Raw genomic sequence first — 25,149 nt, 5'->3', positions numbered from 1 at the left:
ACATTGTGGAATTAATGATGCATTGATAGATTTGACACACTATTGAGCGGTGCGCCTAATGTGGCGTAAACGGGCTATAGATCACACGGCGCAACTGGGCAGTGAGGTGCTAAGCTTATTGATATAGTCCATCTCTTGTCTGAAGAGGAGCTGGATCGACAGCCAGGGGTGAATAACGATTGGGCTGGCATACCCTCATGGGATATTCAAACTCAGCAATGAAGAAGACGGCATCCTCCTTCAAGGCGACAATAATCCATGGCAAGTGGATAGTTCAGCCTGGTCATTAATGTGTCAAGTCTCTTACCACAGAGAAGTGCAGGCAGGAAAGTCAGGGTTATAGTCAGGAAAGTTGTGGGTTAACTAAACTATACAAGAATCTTTCGGATACCAGTATAGCGAGTCTACATTTCCATGGATTTGACACTTGATCCAGGAAGAAATAACGGCAGTTGGTTTAACATTGCCGATTCAAATGCCAGCGCTGACGTGTTCGGTAATTTGACAATTCCTCCTCATCAATATTATGCCACAGAACTCTGGAAGTATTTCCCGCCAATCCTCATACTGCTCGGCACTTTCGGAAACATTCTGACAATCTTGATTCTTTGCCGGAAATCAATGTGGAAGATGTCCTCCTCTCCGTACCTTGTGGTCCTCGGTGTGGCCGACATTGTCGTCCTCTACACAGGCCTCCTCCGACAATGGCTCAGGTACGTGGTCGACACTGACATTCGAGAATTGTCGCCTGTCGTCTGTAGACTGCACATCTTCTCCGTTTACGTTTCCATCGACTATTCAGTGTGGATCTTAGTAGCTGTCTCTGTGGAGAGATTTATTGGAGTTTGCTTTCCTTTCAAGGCGAAAACTTTCTGCACAAGGCGCAGAACACAGATCACTCTTTTTGTCATCTTCTGCCTTCTCGCCATCTTAAACTCCCATTTCTTTTTTGGATTTGGATCCAGCTTCGATAACTCCACTGGCGTTCCTGTTCTAATCTCCCATTGCACGGTGTTGACGAACGAATATGCTTTATTTACTGAGAACATCTGGCCTTGGGTCGATCTTGCCGTCTTTTCTATGATTCCGTTCTGCCTCATCATCGTCTGTAACATCTCCCTCATCTTTCGGGTCGTCTATTCCCGCAGGAGGCACCGGGTGGCACCCACCGATGCCCACACGACCAGTGGAGTAAGTACCTCATCCATGACCGCTCTGCTTATCTCACTCAATACCTTGTTCCTCTTCACAACGGCACCTATCAGTATATACTTGATCGGTTACCCGCGCTGGTCGCGCACCGCCGACTATAACGAGTTCGCTCTTTTGAACCTTTGCTGGGCCATTGTCAATTTTCTCATGTACCTCAACAATTCATTAAACTTTATATTATACTGTCTGAGTGGACCTCGTTTTCGGCGGGAGATAAAATTGATCTGCGCGCGTCGTCATAAAGTGGGGGTCCTTAAGTTGACGATGCCAAGTAAACAACCACAGTCACAAAATGTGCACCCAGAGCGATTGCCTAGTCAACCTTCTTTCAAACAACCAGTTAATCATCAATCGCCTTCTCAACAACCTGTCGATCAGTTGATGCATTCTGAACAGTCCATAACTCATCCATCGACTTTTCAACAGTCTTTTGTGTCATCTAAGCAATCCGTGCCTTCCAACGAGTTCCTTGCTCAACACCAAAATTTACAAAACGTTGGACTACACAACTGCACTCCATCAACCTTAAAATCTGATCCAACTTTGCTATCTGACTCGCTAGAAAACCGTACATCGCTTTTCTTGGTGCAACAAACTAAAACATCCGGTCCTAGTAAGGCTTCAATACTGGAGGCAGATACCTCGCCTGGAAAGAAATCTGCATCTTTATCAGTTGTTTAAAGGAAGAGTTCTTGACGTATTACATGAGGACAGAAAGTGCGTACAGGTTCCGGACCCGCTAATCACTTGTATTGCTATACCTGAATGCTAGACCTTTCGGGTTTGTTGATTCGCAGGGTTTGTTAATGTACAGCAGGTTGCTGTTTCCTTCTCGTTTGCTACAGCTGGATGCTGGATTATCTTATTTTGCCATTAGAGGATGACGATCGTTTGGGTTTGGCCGAGAAGGGTGCGGAATCCATATTGTCTGGATGGTCTGGCTTTACAACAACATGATACTGAATCCGCTGGGTTTGTTACTGCAAAAGATGAATCATTTTGGGGTGCAGGGTGCTAGTTACGAGGGGTTTAACTGTTTACACCGTTTTACAGGTTGACCGCGTGATCTGTTTTTTCATTTTTTTTTTAGTTGTTGTTGGACTCATCACTTACTTTCCTGGGTATGTTGCATCAGGTTTCTATACTCTGTAGGCACAGCGGACAATCACAGCATAAACCAGGCTCACCGGAAGCTACCCAGGTTTTCAGTTAAAACACACCCTGCTGGGGCACGAGATTTAACCGAATGTGAACAATGTGTGACTTACTGTACTCTCAAACACTCCCAACCCGGAACAAAACTCAGTTCTATGTGTCAAAAATGTGACAGTTACTGTGATTCTAATTCCAGAGAGACACGTTCACTCAAAGGGAATGATTCTGAAACTTTGTTCTGGGTTACGATGATGCATTGAAGCGATTTTCACGATTTACTACGATGACCTGTGTAACGTGTTTTTGGTGAGATTGCTTTGTGTCATTATACCCATATAAGTGTTCATTCTAGACTTAGGCACTGACAAACCCTTAGATTCATTCGACACAGATGTTTCCATGTAATTTACACAACTCAACATCAGAAGTTGGATTTTAGCGCTTCTAGGAATTCTACGAGCTGAAATTATAGTCACCTAGGTTTATATCTAGACGATTTGAATATTGTGGGAACATTTAAAACTATGAGTATGGTTTATGCTTTCAGGAATTTGCACTGTGATATTTTATATGGCATTTATTGTATTTCGAGATTTTGAACATTTAGAATACAATAATAAGCATTCAAATCAAGCTTAAAATATCGATAATAGTTTTAACTGTTCCTATTCTGTTTTATGTATCGCCTTTTTTCATTTCAGTATGATGTAGTCAAAACTTGATATACACTGAAGAAGCCAGAAGAAAACGAACTAAATAAACTTTTTCGATTTATCACTTAAGGAGGTCAATTTGACTAGTCAGCACCTGTGGCAGGTGAAATTATGAATTATGAAACACATATCACGTGAGCCTTAGGTATGACTAGATGTGGGATTGAGACGTACATCTACCGATTACTGTTGGATAAACGGGATACATTATAAAGTCTAGGTCACAGTATGTCTGCAGATTGGTTGCAATGTACAGTTTCGTAGTTTTTAACTCGGTCTGAAACCTCGGGAGACAGCTTTAACTTTGATCTCACAAGCGTGACTGGGTTTTTTTCATATTATTACATATACTTGTCTGTGAGGTATTGCCAAATGGGATGAATTGTGCACATGGTGGCAGCTGTGATGTACTAGATGTTATGCGATATTATTTTAGCAATTAAATGGTATCTTCTGAATGTCAAATTTCTGTTAAATAACCACTATTTTTTTCTATATTTTGTCTAATTCTAGACCAGAGACATTTCATAAATTGCATTTAAAATCACTGCATTGCTTTAGCTAACTGCTTAAGCCATGGTGCTAGGGGCGTGCTTGATTTGCCACTATTTAAGCATTTACCGTAGATGAACAAAAATCCCCGAGCTGAGGTAAATTATCAAGAGGTCATATTTTACCGGTTACGTGTGACCATGTGCCAGTTCTCACACTGTCGTGGGGGCTCTGGTTTTACTATGCTGTAAGTATTTTATTATATTCTAAGGTAAAACTTTAGATTACACCGATAGCAGTGATGGCACCTCAACCATGTCAAAAGCTAATGTCTATGACAGGTAATGAAGTTCACTGTATTTCTTATGGCACTAAGCGGACATTTGAAAAGAACATCCTTTGCAGATAATAAAAGATTGCTGGTTTTCAATTTCATTGATATCATGGAAAGATTTAGGGGTGGTCATTACAGATCAAACTTATATAAAACAAAAGGCCTTTTCATATTTAGTTGATTACCACAACTTTCATTTATCGAAATTCCACAGAAAAATGCATTTTTGAAAGATTAAAGTGATACAGAGGCTACATATGAATACATCCGAATGATAAGGAAATTTACAAATGTAAATTGCATGTTGAGAATTGACATATTTAATGAAAATGACTTAGGTACACACTTTGCAATGCCATTTTGTTATGGAGTTTTGAAAGTATGTTAAATGAAATTGTGAATGTATCTATAAAACTACTCGATATCAAATTCCCTGCCTTCGTTGAATGGTTTCAGTTTGGCAGTAAAATGCCTTAGATATATGTGGGTAATAGGTCACTGTTTGAGGACACCGGATTTAAAGATAGCAGTGGTAGCCGCATGTTTGTGGCACAACTATTTTAACAATTTACTGTCGTGCCAATTAGTTTCAGTAACAGAGGATAAACGAAATAGCCAAGATCTGTACAAGTCTGCTGTAGACAATTGGGCTTCCAACGATGTTGTTTTGTCACTGACTGCTCAAATCTGGTTCTTATGAACACACAACACTGAACGAAAGCCTTCAAACTCCATGCCATTATGTACCACAAAATCAAACGCTTTTTTATATTTTATTTGTCGGTGACTTACGTCGTCTGCGGATGCTTCAAAGGCCTTGTAAGTAACCTTCAGTGATTGTCAACAACACTTGTTAATGTCTTCCCTGTACAATACGTAATACATACTGGTGACCTAAATAGGTTGTAGCCGACTGATAAACCTGGTGGGTAGCCTTCAATAGAAATCTAACGTAACAATACGATATTCAGAACAGCATGTAAAGTGCGGATTGTAACAAAAGTAATTAACTTTTCCATGTGATTATTGACAGTCACATACCACCAACGTGTAATCAAAATTAATTATACCTGTTTCGTACATTGATTTAGTTCCTAATTATGTTGCTGTAACAGTGCGTCAAGAGATTCAGATTGTTTGCGTCTTGTTGATTTTAAAGGTCATAACACTTGGAAAGGGCTGATTGCTGTCATGTTGTACTGGATCAACCTGGTGTGCTTTCAAGACCGGCTAACCATTCTCAGAGAATGGGAAAGAATGGCAAGAGAACATCATTGTGATCTAATAAGGTGTATTGTCATTTCAGGTCTTCCAGTATTGTATCGCACGCGGTTTGACGTAGCTCTGAGATCGTTTAACCATGTTCCCAACAGAATCTTCTCAATCCTTGAATTCACTAGCCTGCAAGTCGGCTCTGTCTCTTGTGCTGTCCTCAGTGTGTCAGAACTGTGCGCTACAAAATAGGTTTGCATTGACTGCAAAGCAATTCTGAATGCATGTCACCTTACAATCCGTTATAATTATAAGAGATTATACACCAGATGTCACATTATTATATTATTATTCTGTTCATTATTATAACAATAATTAAACTTTATTATTAAGTCCTAGTGGTTTCATTCCAAACGTTCCACGAGTGTTTTTTGTTTCGAACTTTGACCGTAGTGGTGTTCAGCTGGATGCCTGTTGCATTCATGTTAATTGTGATGCTGTGATCGATGTTATTCACCAGTAAATAGATGAGGGCATGTCGGAAATACTTCAGTATTAAGAGAAACTTGTTTTTGTAGCTCACAGATTTTGACACTGAGTTCTAGATTAGTGTGAAAGGAAGCGTGCAGATTTTGTATTTCTGAAAGCCGGCCTGAAAAGAATGAAAAAGTCACAGCAATTAACATGTAAACGTTTTAATACGACAAGATATTGGTGTTTTTATCAATGATTCTAGATAATATTGGCAGAAGATACATGTACCATATTACAGCCGATTTACCAAGGTATAACACTGCGGAATAGGCCATGTCACGAATAGTAATGAAAATTCTGCATGGAAAATGCTGTATTACCATCACGAGTGGTTACCACATATGGTATTTCCACCATGTATTCTGCGATAGTAATAGTTATTTATCTAAATAATCGAACGCCGCGCTGGATGTACAAGTAATTTAAGCCATCACGTGCTCTGTCCCCTATCGATTTATTTCATTCCATCCCGGATGCTGACGACTGCCATTATTCACCCTGATTCCGGCAGGTGTTTATTTCGTGTCCCCCGCGCATTAGTTCACAAGCGCGTCTCTTAACTTCAAATCAAATGGATAACAAATGGTTTCGTACGTTTGATTGTGCTTTTTTATCCCCAGAATTATTAATTCTCATGTTACGTAGCACAAAGTGATCTACACGGTAGCTGTTGAGTGGTGAAATGTCACTGTATATTTCATCGACGTCATAGCTGGGATCAGCCATTTTAAATCCCGTTTTACATGTCTGTCTTTGGATACATCGTTATCTAGATTATAACTCCGTTATTCCTAAAAATAAAATTTTGCAAAAACTGGATTACGAAAGCTCTAATAAAAACTAACGCTTCTTTTAGATGGTACTCGTACAGAAAAGACATTTCTAGTTAAGGCAATTACAGCATGCTTGGTGATAACTTCAGCTTCACTAGTTAATGCGTCATTCACGAGTGATACATCAGAGAGAGATATGAAGAAATGCCTATTGACTGAGAATTTGGGTACAAATGGTGACTTGTATGGCAAGATACATGCATACAACCATACTACCCATATTTTATACCGACAGCGGACGGAACATTAAAAATTAATGAAAGCCTATCTAGTTGCAGAGTGAGGTAACTGTAATTTCGAGCAACGCAGCTGCGAGAGTTGTGATAACATTAAAAAACATTTGCCGCTGTTCACCTTCGCATTAAAACTACGAAAACATAAATCGACGTTAACGTTAACCGTGTGGAACTATGTAACTTTATGTGAAACTCTCCGAACCAAAAAGGGCCAATAACAATCACGCCTGTTTATGAAAAATTACATTTTCCGAGCTTATACCATAGCAGTTAGTGAGCCCACCTTAACCATGTTGCCTTATCAAGACTAAGGTCGAGGTTATGACCTTTAATGGCCTAAACGCAGATAGATTTATGACCGAGTCCAGGAATTATCCCGCTTGAATAATATTTCGAGTGGTCACATCGACCACGTGATTGAAAAACAGATGGAGATGGCGGCCGAAGTCGGGTAAACCTTGAAAAAGTCCTTTTTTGGCATTTAGTGTTATTGTCATGGATTAGTTTTGGCTAGGCCTACCTAAGAACAGGTTAGACATCGATTTATGCTAGGGATGTTTTAATGCAAATTTGAACAGCGGAACAGCGTTAAATGTTCCTTACCGTCAATCCGACACATTTGGGGCTTACTCCACCTATCTATCAACTCAATTGAAACTGTTTGAGGGTAGATAATTGAGACAGGGAACAAAAGCATGCGGTCAAATCATTATGTGGTGACCTGATGGAATGGTTGATTGATTAGCTGTTTTAAGAAACCGTGCCCTGGTGATTCATCATGTAGACAATTCTTTGATCGTATTTTATACGGACAGTTTTTGTATCAGCTGAATCGCAGTCTTCAAAACTTGTTTCCTTCATCCATAACACTGACTTCTATCATACTGGTGAAACAGTTTTGAGTAAGCCCTGTGCGACAATGAAATTTAAAAAAAAAAAGAAATCGAAACACATGCTAGGCCCTCAAGCCTCTCTATATCACAAATAGGCCATGTTTACCATAGCCAACATTTGTAGGTTCCTTTCTTGAGTGAGTGAGTGCTTGGGGTTTAACGTCGTACTCAACAATTTTTCAGTCATATGACGACGAAGGAATCATTAGGGTGCATGCACGTGTAATGTGCCTCCTTGTTGCAGGACGGATTTCCACCGCTCTTTTATTTAGTGCTGCATCACTGAGACGACTTACCGAAGGCAAGTAAGCCGCCCCGCCCGAGCCATTATACTGATACGGGTCAACCAGTCGTTGCACTATCCCCTTCATGCTGAACGCCAAGCGAGGAAGTTACAACTTCCTCTTTTAAGTTCCTTTCTTGTGTGACCTTGGGCGAAGTAACAAGCAAACGTTTGTACATACATGTACAAAAACTCTTTCCATGTAATAATGTTTGATAAAAAGGAACATATGATTATCAAGTAACAGAAGCAAAGGTTGAGAAAGCTTTTGTTTTTGAACATCATTTTGTGCCTAATCACCTCAGGTTAATGTTGTCCAATGCGTACATCCATGGTATTGACAGAGCATAATGCCAGTATACAGTCAACGGAGCATGCGCTGTCGGGCAATTAGCAGCTGTTGCCCTCCCACGATAACGCTGTGCATGAACAAACCAATCCAGTGTCCCTATCCTGTCTGTGTGTGGATATATGGGGATTTTAGTTATTACATTACATTACCCAATATAGTATTCAGGGCCCAGTTGTTCGAAAGTGTATCAGCTAATACTGGTATTAAGTCATATTTGATATTTAGGATTTAAGCCAAATTCAGCAGCTATTACTGTTGTCCAAAGTCAAAATATAACAGCAGCAGATTTAGTTCACATTTAATATACAGTTATACAATTATTTTTGGGTTAAGTACAAAACTGAAGACTTGGGTTAAAGTTTAATCTTCAGTTAAGTCTTCAAACAGTTTTGAACAGCTGGGCGTAGTTTTGAACAGCTGGACGCAATATACTAAACCTTAGGTAACAGTATTATCGTTATTAATGATTACACTTTCTGAATACAGCACAGATTCTAGTGATGTCGTTAAGTCTTCGTTTACTTGATGCACTTAATAAAATTTGGCCTCATAGAAAACCAGAGCCCTTATGTAAACCAGATCAACGAAGACGCCTGTTTCAACATGCTGTCAAAGACTTAGTTGATTGTGACTTCATGACAACACATATGGTAACAGAATATGTTGGCTCTGTTGTTGCAATGGTAACAGAATTGGTCTATGATAGTTTGTTTTGGAACGGAGACACAGGTTTTCCTTCCATGAAACTTTCCACGGCTTCAAAACAGTTCTTTGTTAACGATGGAATTTAACTACTGGAAGGTGGTACCATGGCTGTTGTGTGAATTTGTCCGTGATGTGTCTAGTGTTTTCAGGTTGATTTTTTAAGCACCACCAGTATGGTATAGATCATTCAATATCGGCAGAGGATGTTACGGAAAATTCAACCCCATATGGCTCTAGTTATCCCTGTGTTTGTGCCCAAGGATTCTACAGTTATTGATTCTGATGAATGACAGTGTGTAAACTGGACTTAACTGTAAATTGTTTAAACAATCATCTCACAATAACGATGTAGGCCAATCGTTACTCGCGAGAATATCAGAGCACTTCACTGTACGTTAGCTCTAATTAATCCAATTCATAACAACTGTCAATCTTTTTGTTACAGATCTACACCTTTGCCAAGTTTCTTAAGTACACGTTGCTATTTATCGAATGAATGATTTCGGCTTGGTGACCTATTTTTCTAAGTTGGGTGATATCGACTGGAAGTAATTGTCACAACACTGACAATGACGTGTATCTTCACTTTGAATAGCTCTTCTATATAGTTACGGCCTTCGTTATAAATTCAGTAGCGACGCCCAACAATTCATGGCCTTGACAAACTATATGGCTTGGAGACACTCCAGTAGAGTCCAATTTAGATCCACGAATCTTTATGTAAACTCAATAAGGAATGTTTTGTTAATCTATAGCACATCAATTAACATCAGTTTGTTCCCTCTTCTGTCAGATGAACTACTGCTAACAAATGTGTGCTGTGGTAGTAAATATCGTAAGTACAAAGCTCGTATTGATCACAACTGAACACTAACCAGTTACAAAAAGAAGTCCCAATGGCAGCAAATACATATTGTTTCTGCTTTTGCCGGCCCTTATGGCTCAGTTGGCAGAGCGTCCGCTTCGGGGGCGATAGATCTAGCGTCACACCTGATCTTAAAAGAGGAAGCTGTAGCTTCCTCGCTTGGCGTCAGCATTAAGGGGATAGAGCAACGACAGGTTTTGACCCATATCGGTATAATAGCTCGGGTGGGGCGGTTTACTTGCATTCGGTAAGTCGTCTCAGTAAAGCAGCACTAGATAAAAGAGCGGCGGAAATCCGTCCCGCAACAAGGAGGCACATTACATGTACATGCACTTTAAGGACTCCTTCGTCGTTTTATGACTGAAAAATTATCAAGTATGGCGTAAAACCCTAAGCACTCACTCACTCACTCACCCTCTCTTCTGCTTTAACGCTGTATCGCTTGTGTACTATACATGTGTGTTTTACAATCACCGATATACAGAAAAGTATATTGAACCACCGGAAAGAAGATAGGAGTACATAGCGTCAGACAGTGTTGTTAAGGCTGGAATGAAACAAGAAATCCGAAAACGAAAAAAGTAACTTGAAACGGAGTTTACTTTAAGTGGCATTTCATTAATATATTCGTTTTCATTTATTGCCGCATTATCTTCATTCAATCATAAATTGATTGCTACAACTTTAAGTCACGACAGGAGGTTCGTCAGGTGCGTGGCCAATGGCGGTAGTTCACGCCGACCACTCCGGTTTATGGCACTCATAAACCTGACGCTGTCACATTTAACAAAAACATCTTGAATAATGTACCGCGTTTAACATCGATCAAATAAAGTAATAGGTTTAGTGATCTTTCGAGTGGCTTTTTCGCTGCAAGCCTAAAAACCCTGACATTGCTTGTTATTGTACTGTAAGTCTATGTAAAAACACGACAGGGCCGAGTATGGAAGCCGATTATAGCCATCATCGTACCATCGTTTACATCTTAGAAGGCCCATTGTCCAACAATGGTTCGAAGCGATGGCACGATGACATCGTGTAATCGTGGCATCACTTCATACCATTGTACCATCGCTTCATGCATTCGTCTCAACGCTTCGTAACATTGCCCGGTAACACTGTATTAAGAAACGATTTTACGATGATGGCCTCAACCGACCCAGACACACGTACTTAATCTCTTTACTGTGTACTTGTAACTGCAAGGACTGTTACACGGTTACGATTGGGGCCAGTTAGAAGACACTGAATAATTGAATAGTTTCAGAAAGTCTATAGATATGTGTCCATGGCATTCATCTCCTAGGTTACCTGTATTATGGCATGGAGATTGATTTTATTTATTTACGACACTGTTGTCATGGTAGTTTTAAGAACCATACACGCAAGAATCTGTAATAATAACAAGTGTTTGTGAATCGTTTTGCACTATCTCTCCGGTCAAGTACACACTGACACGTTTGTAACAAGTCTAACGAAATAATTTCTGAATAAACCCGGCACGTGCTTTATATGTTACACTTTCCAACGCTCATTCTCTCTTTTAAATGGCGTCCCCTTGCCTAAACAATTGCCACAAAGTTACAAATAATGAAAGTTCAAAAAATACAGTACATACACAGTGTGACAGCTCATTATTAGACTTGAAATTGGTGTTTGATTATTAACACTTACTGGTGAGAACAGTTTCAAAGTTGGTGCTGATAAATTCATCCTATCGCCAATGTAAACCAAATCCTCCACTCTTCTTCAGATGCTTTTTCTCCTTTAAATTGAGCCTGTTTGCGCAATGTATCATCTATCACAAATTACATTAATTTTGTATGAAAACACCGATAAAGTTAGATGATTCTTCTTCTGTCTGTAAGATTCCTGGATTAGGTAATACTTCCTGGTAGCAATGGTTTAAAAGATGACATTGGCAATGTTGTTCCTGTAAATCATTTCCTACTAGTCTCCATATCTGAATGATGTAATAAACGTGTAATATATTGTCACAAAAATATCATGAATTTAAAAAAATATCACCTAGCCGGTGTGAGAGTTCATCTTTTGTTTACAAGGACGTATGATTGTTGATATTTCAGCAAATAAAATCATGCCGGCATCCTCTCCCGTCGTACGTGGGAAAGTCTGTCAACCACCTGCGGATGATCGTGGGTTTTGCCAGGTTTCCTTCCACCATAATGTTGTCCGCCGTGGTATAAGTGAAAAATTCTTGAGCAAGCCACAAAAGACCGATCAAATAAATAAATAAACAGCCAAAAAGTCCATTCTAACTTTTGGCCCAACTATCACCGTTCGTGTATTCGTGGGAAGGTTTGTCACTAACTTGCCAAAGGTCAGTGGTTTACAACGCGCATATCTTCTCAAACCGTGGTATTTATTCCCAAACCTCCGTTCCTATGTGGTACATTACTAAACCTTTAAGCTTGCGAAGATGCCCCGAGCATACATGTTTCCTCCATCCGTAAATCTCACCGCAATTGTATAAGTAAAAAATTTGTGAGTACGATGTAAACAACAATCAAATAAATAAATGAATAACTAATGCGTAGAGTTGCTGTAAGTTTATCAAAACCCACTGAGATAATCGGTTTTAAACTCTGTTTTTGTTATTGAATTCAAAATCATTTTACAGTTCAACACAGACACCATGTAACGCGAGACAGTATGCTTTTACGACGTTACTTTAGACTTTGCCACGTTGTGCATCAGGCTGCCATTGTCTACCACTTCTGAGAACAATATGAACATGTAACATCACAACAAACGAGTTGTCTGGTCAGAAGAGTTCGGCGAATTTATAAAACGAAACAGGAAGTGGGAATTAAGAAGAACTGGCTTGTTTATTATGCGGTAAGAAGTGAAATTCTCTGAGCGACCGGAAAGCGTATAATGGTTTGTAGTTAGGTGACGGCAATGCCGGAAATGAGGTTGATAGATGATATCCCCCTGTGTCTACAGGTATGACCGAGGGATCTGTCAGTCGCTAAACCATGGCTAGAATTAAGAATCCTTCAGGGATTCAGGGATATTACGCCAGCAATACCAGACTATGTGAGTTGAGCCAAACATGAGCGTATTTGTCAACGATTAAAATGGGCAACATTTTGCTAAGAACGTATTTCCGACTAATTATACACCAGGGGCCACTGTCACAAAGATGTCTCACTTGTACGATATTGCAACAATGGTACATTAATAGTGACGTACAAAATATTGTACGACAAATATACGATAAAAAAAATGCCGCACGCCGCTTTGTCAAAGTGGCCCCAGATGTTCATGATATACGTTTTAGCCATTGCTAATGGAAAGAGTGTACTTTATTTTATTGAATGAGAAATTCCAAGGCATTGAGCTCAGCCGTTCGGTGGTGATTGTTTACTATATTTTTTATGTCTTCAGTTTCAGAAGATATAAATACTCTAGTACATGGAAATCATTAGGTTGATGGAGGAAATGCACCCGATGCAACCTGATAACAGCATATCGAAGCATTTGTTACTCATTTCCTCCAGAAAATATACTGTCTATGACAGACTGCTAACACATTTTAGCCCTAATTAACTGGAGGTCGGCCATCGGCTGCTAGTTTGACATCTTCATATTTCACAAACCACGGCTGGTAAATTATCTGATTCCTGAAGGTAAAGAAGTTGATGACATTAAAAATGTCGCTGTTTTCACCATTATGAGCGCAGATTGGATAGCCGCCACAGCAGCGAGGAGCGGGGAGTTCTCCTCTGTTTGAAGGATAACAATGGTCTAGTAGCAGTCTCCTCTGATCGTTCTGGCCATACTCCATATCAAAACCATCAGAACATCTGCAGAGGAAAAACCCAGACAGATTACAAATTACTTTGAGGGGTAATAACGATCCGTAACAAGACAAAATAAAAAACAATTAAAAACTCTCTAGCTCTGCAGAAGCTATGTGGCATTGATAAAAAGTTCTGGGAGCATTTTCCCAGAGGCTATTACATGCAGAGGCTATTATCTGCAGCTATCAAAATGAAGCATCCACAAAAGTGGGTGAAAGATGATTGCTTTGATCTTATCAAGGCTGTCTCTGGAGATCGATGCTCTACTGCAATACATCAGTCATTATAGACAATTATCCGTTCGAAATGATGAATTTTGTGTAGAAAGAGTAGAGGGGCGGGCCGTGGCTATGTGGTAAAGGTCTTTGAATCGCGAGGAGGAGGGGCAGGGACTTCGAGATTTCCTCGCCTCCACTGTCCTCGGGCTATCGTTGAGGCAGTAAGCGGCCCTTGGCTCTCGTTTGATCGCTTAAGTGACATTACATAAAGTTAGTTGGAGACCATCAAAAAAATATGACATGCAGGTGAAATCCGGGAAAATCACGAGTGGCAAAGTTTGACAGTTACTTAATAAAGATCGATGGTTTGGTCAGAGCAAACCGGTTTCCTCTATAGTTACCGCTTTCACATGATTCAAATTCTTAATTTAGCAAAAAAAATAATAATCAGTTCGAAGAACAGCACTTGCAGTGAGACAGTGGTGTAGTCGGGTGACTTACGGAGTTGCAAGAAGGATAGTCTGTTGGTTGTTGTCAACACGACACACGGCACTCCAACATGGCGGAAGCTTCTCGATGCCAAAATCGTCCCCCAATGGGTGTCGTTGGCAAAACATCGCCCTGAGAGAGAGAAAGGAATGACCAAGGGTGTATTATTCGATGCTGGATTGTTTTTTACCCTCTGAGCAGACTAATACAGAAGATTTGACGGTAATTGGCATGGTAATAAATCTCATTCAAAGGAAAAAAAACTTTTTTACAGTTGATGTGATGGGAATGAACGAAATGAATGATAATGGCTTAGAGCCACTTTGGCAATATTTATTTACTTATATTATATATATGGTGAACACCGTCTCAGTATACTGTGAGAGTTTGGAGCTTCGCATCTGATGTCTTTAGGTCCAATGAGGTAGGAATATGCAGTGGGGGTCGGTCTGGAGCAAGGACATGTCGATCAGATATGACCAAACAGTGTTTAAAGCGACGATAAACCCCCAAAGAAAGACAGAAACAAGAGTTGCGCATTATTATGCCAGTATAAGCAATTCATTCGTGACCTTTTTTCATCGGTGATCAACAGACTAAGCAGTTTATAGGTCTCCATAAACATACCTTTGACTGGGAGGATCGTCTCCGTAGCGCAATTCACCTTGACAACGAAGACGCAAAACAGAACCAACACTACACAGAAAACACGTATCATGTTTTTCGTAGACTCGAGCTCTGGCTCGATTTTACCGACGAAAATCTCAGCTCAATTCATTAGAGAATTCTACTTAACGTTATACAATTGCAACTGCATGCTTTAGGACTCATGATTTCAAGAAAGAGGGGGGATCTGAACTCGAAATATTTTCTTTACTCCGATATTTATGTTTCCTCGTTTTTATCAAGCAGTTCTGATGACAACGTGTTTCAGACTTACATCCCATTGTGTTATGCATTAAGATTTAATCCTTTATCGTCTTAGAAAGTTGAGAAAAAATGGTCATGTACAAGCAGCATCACCTTGTTAGGCACAATGGACTTAACACATAACCCGGATGTTCAAGTTGCAGTCAGATCACGTGCATGAGCTCTCTTCACGTGGTTGTCGTGGAACTCCCGTCTTTGACACAAGTCATGGAGGCCCGGAGAACTGAAAGGACAGAGTGAATGAGAGGACGTGCTAGGAATGACTTAAGGGTAAGCCTAATAGGCCTGTGAACAAGTACTCCATCAAAAAGAAAGTTTTGGACGGTTGTGACTATCACGTGTGATGAGATGACTCTATTCCTGTCATGCGCGGTGAGGTTGCTACTCCCACACCTGGCCCCATGCTCACAATGCGGGTATTAACACATATACTGTGTGTTGTTAGCACCACCCTGAAAGCCTTATGCCCAGGATTCCATTAGTCTCGTTAAGTAAGCCGACTCTAAGCAATGAACCAAGGGAAAATTTACTCCTAAAACGCTGGCTTTTGACGCCTTTACGTGAAACCAGAACGTGGTTAACTAATTCAAAACGTTTTTTACACAATGACCATTACTGTTACAGTTTACATATAAAAGCCGACACAAAAAGCCCGTATGGTATATCTTGAAATATCTGAAAGCTTGGTCCGCTTAGCATGTTTGTAAGTGGTAATGGTTAACTATTTGAGTAGACGTCCAGTAATAGGACTAATGGGAATCTATCTATCGATAATATATGCAGGGTATATTGTTTTCTTCTAAAAACTAAGTTCATTGAAAAACATCTTGCGTTACTACATGGGCCGAGATGAACATCATGGTGACTGGCTGCCAAGGTAACCACTGCCTAGGATTTTTGGCTATACTGCATTCAAAAAAGCGTAAAACTCTTTTCAAGACCGTTGCTCATATTTTATCAGGCATCTTAAGATTTAAGTCATAAATTAAAATGTTTGTTGTAGGATGTTAAAAATGTGTACACTGATTCTTCACCGCAGATCAATTTGTCAATCACAGTTTGAGTTATTTCCTGTTCTGAATTTGACTTTGAAGTTCATGCAATATCTCGGGATATCAACATTTCCGGCCTTATCTTCAAAGATACCCAGTCTTTGAAACTACCAGTAAATTGGGATAAAATCATGCCAAGCTCATCAAACGAAAACAAAAAATAACATTTATAAATTTGTCATCCTCTTACCAACAAAGAATAGAAGTAACTCCTTTGTATAATGGGATTATTGTCACCCCTTGCAGTATCTGGGACTAATATAACTGTTACATTAGTTTCAAGGCAATATGCACTGGTGCATATTTTGTTCTCTGCCTCATTTCAATACAGCAAATCTAATTTCAATACAGAAAATCTCATTTCAATACAACAAATACACTCTGTGCAATTCTTAACTTCAGTAACGTTTATTACTGTTTATGTTTTGTTCAGCTCTTAGCAAATATGCACTTAAACGTAGTATTTATTTGATATATTTACTTAATTAGTGTTTTACGCCGCACTGAAGAATATTTCACTTATACGATGGCGGCCAGGATTATGGTGGGAGGAAACCAACAATCAATGACTCCGTAAGTCACCCGACTACATCACTGTCTCACTGCAAGTGCTGTTCTTCGAACTGATTATTACGATGTGAACAACAATCAAATATTTATTTATTTATTTATTTGATTGGTGTTTTACGCCGTACTCAAAAATATTTCACTTATACGACGGCGGCCAGCATTATGGTGAAACCAACGACCAGCCGCGGGTTGCTGCAGACCTTCCCAAGTACGGCGGGAGAGGAAGCCAAGCTTCACAGCGACCGCATTGGTGAGAGGCTCCCGGGTCTTTATGCTGCGCTATCGCCCTAACCAACTGATCCACGGAGGCCCCCACTTAAACTTAGTAAACAGCAAAGCTAAAGAATATTTTAAGCTTAACTCGTATATATTTTATACCCCTTCAACGATGTTGAGGGGTGTGCTGGAATCACCCCGTCGGTCCGTCTGTAGACACGATTTTGTCCATGCATCTCCTCACAAGCTGCTAGGTGGATTTTGATGAAACTTACGATGCATCTCACCTATCATCTGAACTTGAGCAGGCTTAAGTTCGATGGCAATCGGGTAATTATTTTCATAATCCCCACCCCCCCCTTCCTTTTCAGTGCTTTCCATCTATTCTGATTTTGTCCATGCAACTCCTCCCAAACTACTGTGCCGATTTTGATGAGGTTTACCATCCATCTTGCCTACTGGAACCATCCTGTATCTCCGTTTGTCTGGCTACAGGCACGATTTTGTCCATGCATTTCCTTCCAAACAACATGTACTGCGCGGATTTTGATAAAGCGTACCATACATCTTGCCTATCATCTGAACTCATCTGTGCATACTTAAGTTTGAGTACAACCAAGTCATTATTTTCATAATTACTCTCGTTCAGCTACTTAGTGCAATAATGGATTTTCATTTACTCTCTATTCTCTTCTGACTGCTACATGTCTCCATTCAAACTGGATGTACCAGTAGTGCAATCAATGTACACCAGGAATGGCCCATGAAACAGTCTATATCAAGCCAAACTAAGCAACAGTGCGTCCTGTCATTTCTCTTAAGGTTTTCTTACTTTTATTTTTGAAATGTTGAGAGGTGGAAGGGGATATCCGGATTCTAGTTTTAATTACCAAACCCCTCGCTTTTTTGAAGAGTTCTCCATTATATCAAGCACTAATGAAAACACATTTGAAAAAAAAAATCTGTTTAAAACAAAAGCTTAATCTTTATAGGAATATTATAACACTATAAATATTACTACTCGAGTGGTCAAATAGCCGTTTTTATTTTATGTTTGTTTTGTTATGTTTTGTTTTCTCTCCCTTTTAATGTTATAAAGGCATATATTGTTTGAATGGTTTATGCCAACGACGTGTACGCTCCCAGAAAGTACAACCATGATGTCTGCTCGAGAAAATTTGTCCACTGATTGATACCGAAGGAACCAGAACTAAAAATCATTTGGAAGTATGGACCAACAACCTGAATCACCTAACAAAGAAACCCCATCCAAAAGTTTAGTAGGCCACATCAGTTATTAAGATCTGTTATCTGTCCTCTGTGGGGGACAGACCGAACGGATCTGTCCGAATGTGGCCGGAGCTGTGGGGAATAGACCGAATAGGGGCGGGTGCAGGGGGGCGCAAAGCTGGCCCGAAGAAGTCATGCGGTACCTGTGTACATGTACGTGCCCACATTGTAACGACCCGCTTTACCGGGCTTGGGGTACTCTGGAGGTGTTCACCGGGTTCCGAGCAAGACCAACGATGACGTAATTTCTGAAAAAATTCCTACCGTTGACGGGAAATATGCATAATATAGAGGGGTAATTAACAGGTATTAAAAACACCCCCAACATTTTTTAAAGAAAACTTTGGGGGCATAATTTTCTTCATTTAGCATAGAAACATAATCTTTATTTTATAGTTCCTTTTCATGTATCCTTTAAGTACAAAAAATTGGAGGACACACTAATGAAGCTTCAGTGAGATGTACGCAAGAGGATAGCAGGCTGAAGGATTCATCTACGCTGTTTCACATCTGACCAAAGCTTAATTCCATTATTTCAACGTAAAGTGTAGTGCTCTGACATATCATATCATATATTGATAATTACATTTGAAAAAATCATATTGCGCTATGAAAAATAGAACATATATATGCAGTTTTAAAGTGTCAATATTTTATTCTTTCTGCGGATTTAAAACCTTCTTAATTCCTTGATCCACAGTTCATATTTTCATATAGGCCTGTTCCCATATAGACATTAGGGTCATATATAGACATTAGGGTCATTCTTAACTTTTACGCACCATTATATTAATGAGATGATTTAGTGAAAACTACCACAGTAAATTTATTACCATATCTGCCATGATTCCAAAGCAGCAAAGCGTGCACGCCGAATAACAAAATAGAGGGAACCATAATTATAATTGAGTTAAATGATTTCTCATAATAAATATGGTACTCTAATGTTATTTGGTTATCTTTTAGTGTTGCATGCAACACCCTACACGATCCAAGAGAGTACGAACAAAATATCAGTCGGTATTAGTCAAGCTTTGTTGACTTACGACCATCTTTTTATCAACTGCATGGTTTGGTGTCCCTGTGCTCCATGTTGGTGTATACATTGTAACAATGCCATAATCCAAATCATCGATCAAAGTTAAGGTCATCATTAAATGAAAAAAATAATTACCGTTTTCCTTATTTATTTTTGTTAGTGGGGTTCATAATTTACAAGAAAAGATAGGAAAATTATGATTTTTATGACAATTGATAAGGCATTGAAATCACGAACACCTGGCTGTTGGACTAATATTATTATATAACATTACACACCTTTAAACCTTTTAGCTCTCAGTTGTCAAACCTATGGGAGTCGCAGTACTGATGAGTCGTTAACGCTAACTGTCGTACAACCAGAGACGGTTAAACCGTCCAGTGAAAGGCCTCATGATCTCCGTTTATCATCACACTATCGGAATATCGTTGTCAACGTCCTTTCCGAAAACAGCTTTTCAGCATACTTTCTGTATCTTTTTTAGCACCCTATCTTGTACACCCTGCTTTTATTTTCTTCATCCATTCTTACAAGTGTTTAGCCCTAATTGAGTTTTTTCAAACGATCGAAGTCACTTGAAATAACCACCGACCTGTGGCAAGTTTCTGACATATATCCTCGCGCGTGGTGTATATTTATGCACATCATATTGGTGAAATACAGGTGGTATTTAATGACAGCGGCGACAAGAGCGTCATCGTTGAGGGCCCCGTGTTACGAGGAAATATTCTAATTCCCAGTCAAATCCTGAGATTGAACCCATACTTCGCGTATCCTTACGATCGAAAGACAAACATCCTAACCACTCGGCCACAACCAGTTCCTTGACGGTATATCAGGTCACCTGACTAATTCCATGTATTAGTAAGCATTTAAAAGCTGATCCCTTAAGTATAGGCACGAACACTTACAGGTACACAAGAAAGATGTCATTAACATCTAAATCATCAGGCAAGCGAAATAATGAGGAATGCCTGCAAAGTAACAAACAATTAACGCTGGGTTTTGCTCCCTCACGTGGAAGAGCTGAAAATCATTGTCTAATGACTGGAGCTTTACTTTATTCTTCAGAGGTAGCGGATTTTATACCGAGCAATGGTGTCTACGTTTTGTCATGAAATCGTCTTGGTTATCACCGTTTCATCACATTACGAGAGACGATACTTTACCTGTATGTGCATGTATACAGGTGTGTATGGGTAAAGCATCGGGATAATCCGCAGATTATCCATTTGGTGAACACGTGGCCGCGCATTAATTAATTCTGACGGTAATAAATCCACGCGGAGAATCTACTTAGCAGCGAATCTACTTAGTCTAAGTCTGACACACGTTCCTAGTTAATCCGGGGATAATCCAGCAGCCATCTTGCATATTAATTCCTTTCATTCGCTTGTCAACGTGTGTTTTCGACCATGAAACTATGTCTGTTATGTTCTCTGTGTATTTCATGCGAACTTAATGTCTCAAATTTACGAGAAAGAAAAAAAAATATTCATCCACATCTTTTGTCAAATCCTTCACGGTTCAATGGTGTAATATTTTATATCAAAGAGCTTTTCTGTGAAATAAGTTTGAATACTTTGGGGCATAAAAAATATCATATACCCATAATACCAAGATGGAATCACAGCATTCAACTGGAAACTGATACAGTGGGAGATCCCGGAGGCTGTACAAATCGGTCTAGCAGTGAAAAAAAAAAAGAAGCGTTCTTTGTTGTAGCGTTGCAATGGTTGTGTACTGCCTAAGTGTTTCGAGCACATATACACCGACAATTGATACGTATGAGGAGGAAAGAACAAATAAAGAGTACACAGCTTTGAAACGCTGTGTTGAAAAGTTTTTCATTCTCTCAGATTGCTTAAAAACCTGATATTCAATTATCTAAGCCTATAAAACACCGTGATAATTTTTTTATTTGTTTGTTTGGCGATTTTAATTCTGATCAGGCCTGCTTTAACATCTATTCTGCTAGTGCAAGACATGTCCTATCGCCGATTGTATATGATTACGAGTTTTATTTGGCATTCTGCTTTAGGTGAAGAGAAAGATAAGAAAAATTCCCTGATATAGAGTGTAAACAATGATATTTTTGCTTTTGTTAATCGTTAGCAAGAACCATATAATATACGGCAAATAATAATGGTACAATCGTCGCTTGGTAGAAACAAAATAAATATGACGTGTAAATCTTGCGCCTAAAGAAAGGCGTTCATATATGTAAAGTTATCAAAGGTGGGTGCAGTTAGCACCAATTCGTCGTTGTGAGTTCAAGTCCATCTCGTGCTAGCTTCCGGTCGGGCCGTATGTGAGAAGGTTTGCCAGCAACTTGTGGATGGCCATGTGTTTCCTTCGGGCTTAGTTCGGTTTCTTCCCACCATAACGCTGGCCGCCGTCGTATAAGTGAAATATTTTTGAGGTGAACACAAATCAAATAAATAAATAAATAAATAAAACGCGCTTGTCCTTTACGCGATGGATGAAACACTGTTGCCGGTGACTCGCTAAGCCATGGCCTAAACTCGTCCAGATAGGCGTCAGTGTGTTACATTTAAATGAATGCCAGCCATGTCATTGTTCCACACAGTGACACGAAGAATTCATATCCTCCAACACGACGCTTGTGATTTTTCCACACATGCTCGTAATATCCACCTGAAACGATGTCCCAAAATAGCAAAAAATGAACAGGAACTGTAGCCTGTTTCTTTAAATATCTGTTGCCTATATTCAGCTATTTGTAAAACAAATCATACTCGCTATCAAAATTGCCACTGTTCTGTTTTTTTTAAAATTATGGCGTCACCTTAGGCAATGCAGTTTAGTTTTATGGATTAGAAAAAGTGATCTAACTTCGTTTTCTGTGCAATAATATGGAATTGCAACATATCCATGTGTACAGATTGTGTTGTTAAGCGCCCTTGACTGAAAGCAATTTTAGCAGCGAGTATGACTAATGTTACAGATAGTTGAATATAGGCGACTGACTGAAAGGAACAGACTGTCATGATTTCTGTTGGTTACGTTTAGCAGGTCTGCCTCTGTTCAGGATGAAGAAAACGTAATAATTACATGAAGATTGGATGAAAGAATGCAAAAAATTAGTTGTAAATGTGGTCTTCAATTTTTTGACGATCTTTCTTTAAAAAGAGAAAGACACTTTTTGTTGGTAAATAGAGTCTTTGTGTGATAACGTTATAACCGAAGATGTCGCACATGTTTAATAAATATATCTGCACTAGAATTTGGTCTTTTTAGCAAAAAATTTGTTCAACTTGGATTTTAATCATATTTACATTTTTAATATATTCATAAATATTATCATAATTCAGATTCAATGCATATGGTTTGATATAAACATCAAACATACATTCAAATACATTTCTGGTGCATCAAATCCGTATTTAGAACATCATTATGCAATGACGATAAATACCATTAGGTGATTCCAAAAGTGCACCATGCAAAAATATTTTCAAATAGCCTTTTTTCTGAAAATAAAACCCTGACTGAGGTAAATTGACAAGAGTCGGTATTTCACCGATTACGTGTGACCATTTATCAGCTTTCACACTGTCGTCACCGCTCTGGTTTTACTCTCTGTGCTGTACGTCTATCACACTGTTGTCACCGCTCTGGTTTTACTCTCTGTGCTGTACGTCTATCACACTGTCGTCGCGGCTCTGGTTTTACTCCCTATGCTGTATGGACCATTAACTATCCATAAACAGTTCGTATCGTCCTTTTCGTCTCTCCCTTCTGAGTGAATTCACACACTGCTATCCATGTGAACAACGTTCTGCATTCAGAGATTCCCCTTATATAAACTACATATTCGGAACTGATAAACATAGACTCACTAACAATTAAACATTTTTTGCTTGTTTAGATTAGTACGAGTAAATATTAATCGCGTTACCAACCTACAATTTTTAAATCGGTGACTAAAATTTTCTATAATTTTAACCAGGCGTTGGTCGCTTGGTTATAATAATTTATTCGCCTGTTAGTCTTTCAGCAGGTCTATATGAATTCGAATTGGAGTTTAAGAAATTAAAGGGAAAAGATTTTTTCCTTCGTGCATCCATAATATAGACAGTGGTTGTGTTAATGAAAAACCCTTGCATATGGCGATAACATCAGTCGCACAATCAATCAGTATGTCGCTAGAATGGAGATCTTCGGAAGTCATTTGGTAGGGTAGCCCTATTACAGTTTATGCGGCCAACGGTTTTAACGCCTTCTCAACGAAGAAGAAATAGCAATACTTAACTAGTCTTGTACATGCTAGAACAGGTAACTATTCAGCCGTCAAAACTTATCTTCACAAGTTGCCTTATCCCCCAGATTACATACTGACATTACTAGAGATTATCGTAAGTTGAAGCAAGGCCTCTCAATCTAAATCACTCCACATATTTCAGTGTTAATCACCGTAACGCAGTTATGTAATATTACAATTACAACTAAACCAGTGGTACCATTTCCAAACGACAATATTAAATCTTTGACACTTAGATATATAAGACAAGCATCATTCGTGAGAGGATTTGCATTTTCTTTTATGAAAAGAAATAAGCCCAAACATCTTGACGACAGAGCTTCCCCATGGCAGCCTACACCGAGTGCTAAGACTGGAGGGTATATAAAAGAGCGAGCAGTAGAAGCACAATCAAATTCACTGACGGAACAGCCCAATCTGATCAGCTCACAACCATGAAGTGTATTTGTGTTCTCCTCGCCCTGACCGCCTCGGTCGTCCTGGCCCAAGAGGGCACGCCTTTGGACGAGGACAAACGACGCTTTGTCCTGCCCAGCGAGGCCCAACCCAAGAGTACCCGGTGCGAGGGTTACGACTACTTCCTACAGGATCCTCGCCCCAATGGCACCAGGTTCATCGACCGAAAGTACTTCAAGCAAGGCGAAACCACGCAAGTCTGTCCCGATGGTGTCCTCTTCTCTATCGCCGCCGACCTGTGTATCTGCAGCACTCATGTGCGATCCTCATTCTTGTGTAAGTCTCACATATTTGACACTTACGAACAGGGCCCTTCAAGTCAATCACTTTGTTATCTCTACATTGGCCATAATTCTTTATAGTTTACCCACATTCTAGTTTAAAGTTTCAGAATATTGCTACACAGATGCCTAAAAAGACCCCTCGTATTAATAGTACGGGAAAATAAGGTCTAACGAGGTATACAAACACTGATATACGTTGGTTTCCTTTCTCTCGCACACAGTCAACAGAGACCGATGTGTCACCATCACTGGCAGCGCTCAGAACGACAAGTTCTTCAGCCTGGCACAAAGAGGAGAGGCCTCCAGAGACGTGTACGTTGGCGGATATGCCGACTTGGTGAGGACGTCCGACAACTGTTACGGTTCCAACAGCTCAGTCTATCGCTCTCTCAACTATATGAGTGCCAACTCCCTCTCAAGGAGAGACTTCGAAATGACCATCGGCTTTAACATCCCTGCTGGTGTCAACATCGGTCGTGAGTTCCAAATCTTTGGCACCTCTCCCTGCACTGGGGATAACCGAGCAGGGTCATTTGTCATCAACTACGTGACGGCTGGCTTCAACGCCCGTCCTCAGCTCACAGCAAATTTTCTGGTTCGTGACAAATTGGCTTCTCTTGGTGCCCAGGAAACCTCTGCCAGCATCACGTGCACAGTGCCTGCAAGCGTCAACC

At 39.8% G+C, this 25,149-nt stretch overlaps 2 protein-coding genes across 2 annotated transcripts; one reads left to right on the top strand and one right to left on the bottom strand.

The window, feature by feature from the left end:
- The first annotated feature begins 414 nt into the window (after nt 1-414).
- LOC135473543 (probable G-protein coupled receptor 139) lies at nt 415-2,619 on the top strand. The gene is made up of 2 exons (XM_064753398.1): nt 415-1,483; nt 2,564-2,619. The coding sequence occupies exons 1-2, from the start codon at nt 415-417 to the stop codon at nt 2,617-2,619; spliced, it is 1,125 nt and encodes a 374-aa protein (XP_064609468.1).
- A 10,401-nt stretch (nt 2,620-13,020) lies between these two features.
- On the bottom strand, nt 13,021-15,075 carry LOC135472182 (uncharacterized). The gene is made up of 3 exons (XM_064751561.1): nt 14,981-15,075; nt 14,366-14,485; nt 13,021-13,649 (listed from the first exon to the last, which is right to left on the bottom strand). The coding sequence occupies exons 2-3, from the start codon at nt 14,479-14,481 to the stop codon at nt 13,385-13,387; spliced, it is 381 nt and encodes a 126-aa protein (XP_064607631.1). The 5' UTR covers nt 14,482-14,485; nt 14,981-15,075; the 3' UTR covers nt 13,021-13,384.
- Between the last annotated feature and the right edge of the window lie 10,074 nt (nt 15,076-25,149).

Source organism: Liolophura sinensis, chromosome 8 (genome assembly GCF_032854445.1).
Source record: "Liolophura sinensis isolate JHLJ2023 chromosome 8, CUHK_Ljap_v2, whole genome shotgun sequence".
Lineage (NCBI taxonomy): Eukaryota > Metazoa > Mollusca > Polyplacophora > Chitonida > Chitonidae > Liolophura > Liolophura sinensis.
The sequence above is the reverse complement of the archived record's forward strand: the minus strand, read 5'-3'. Positions and strand labels throughout refer to the sequence as shown.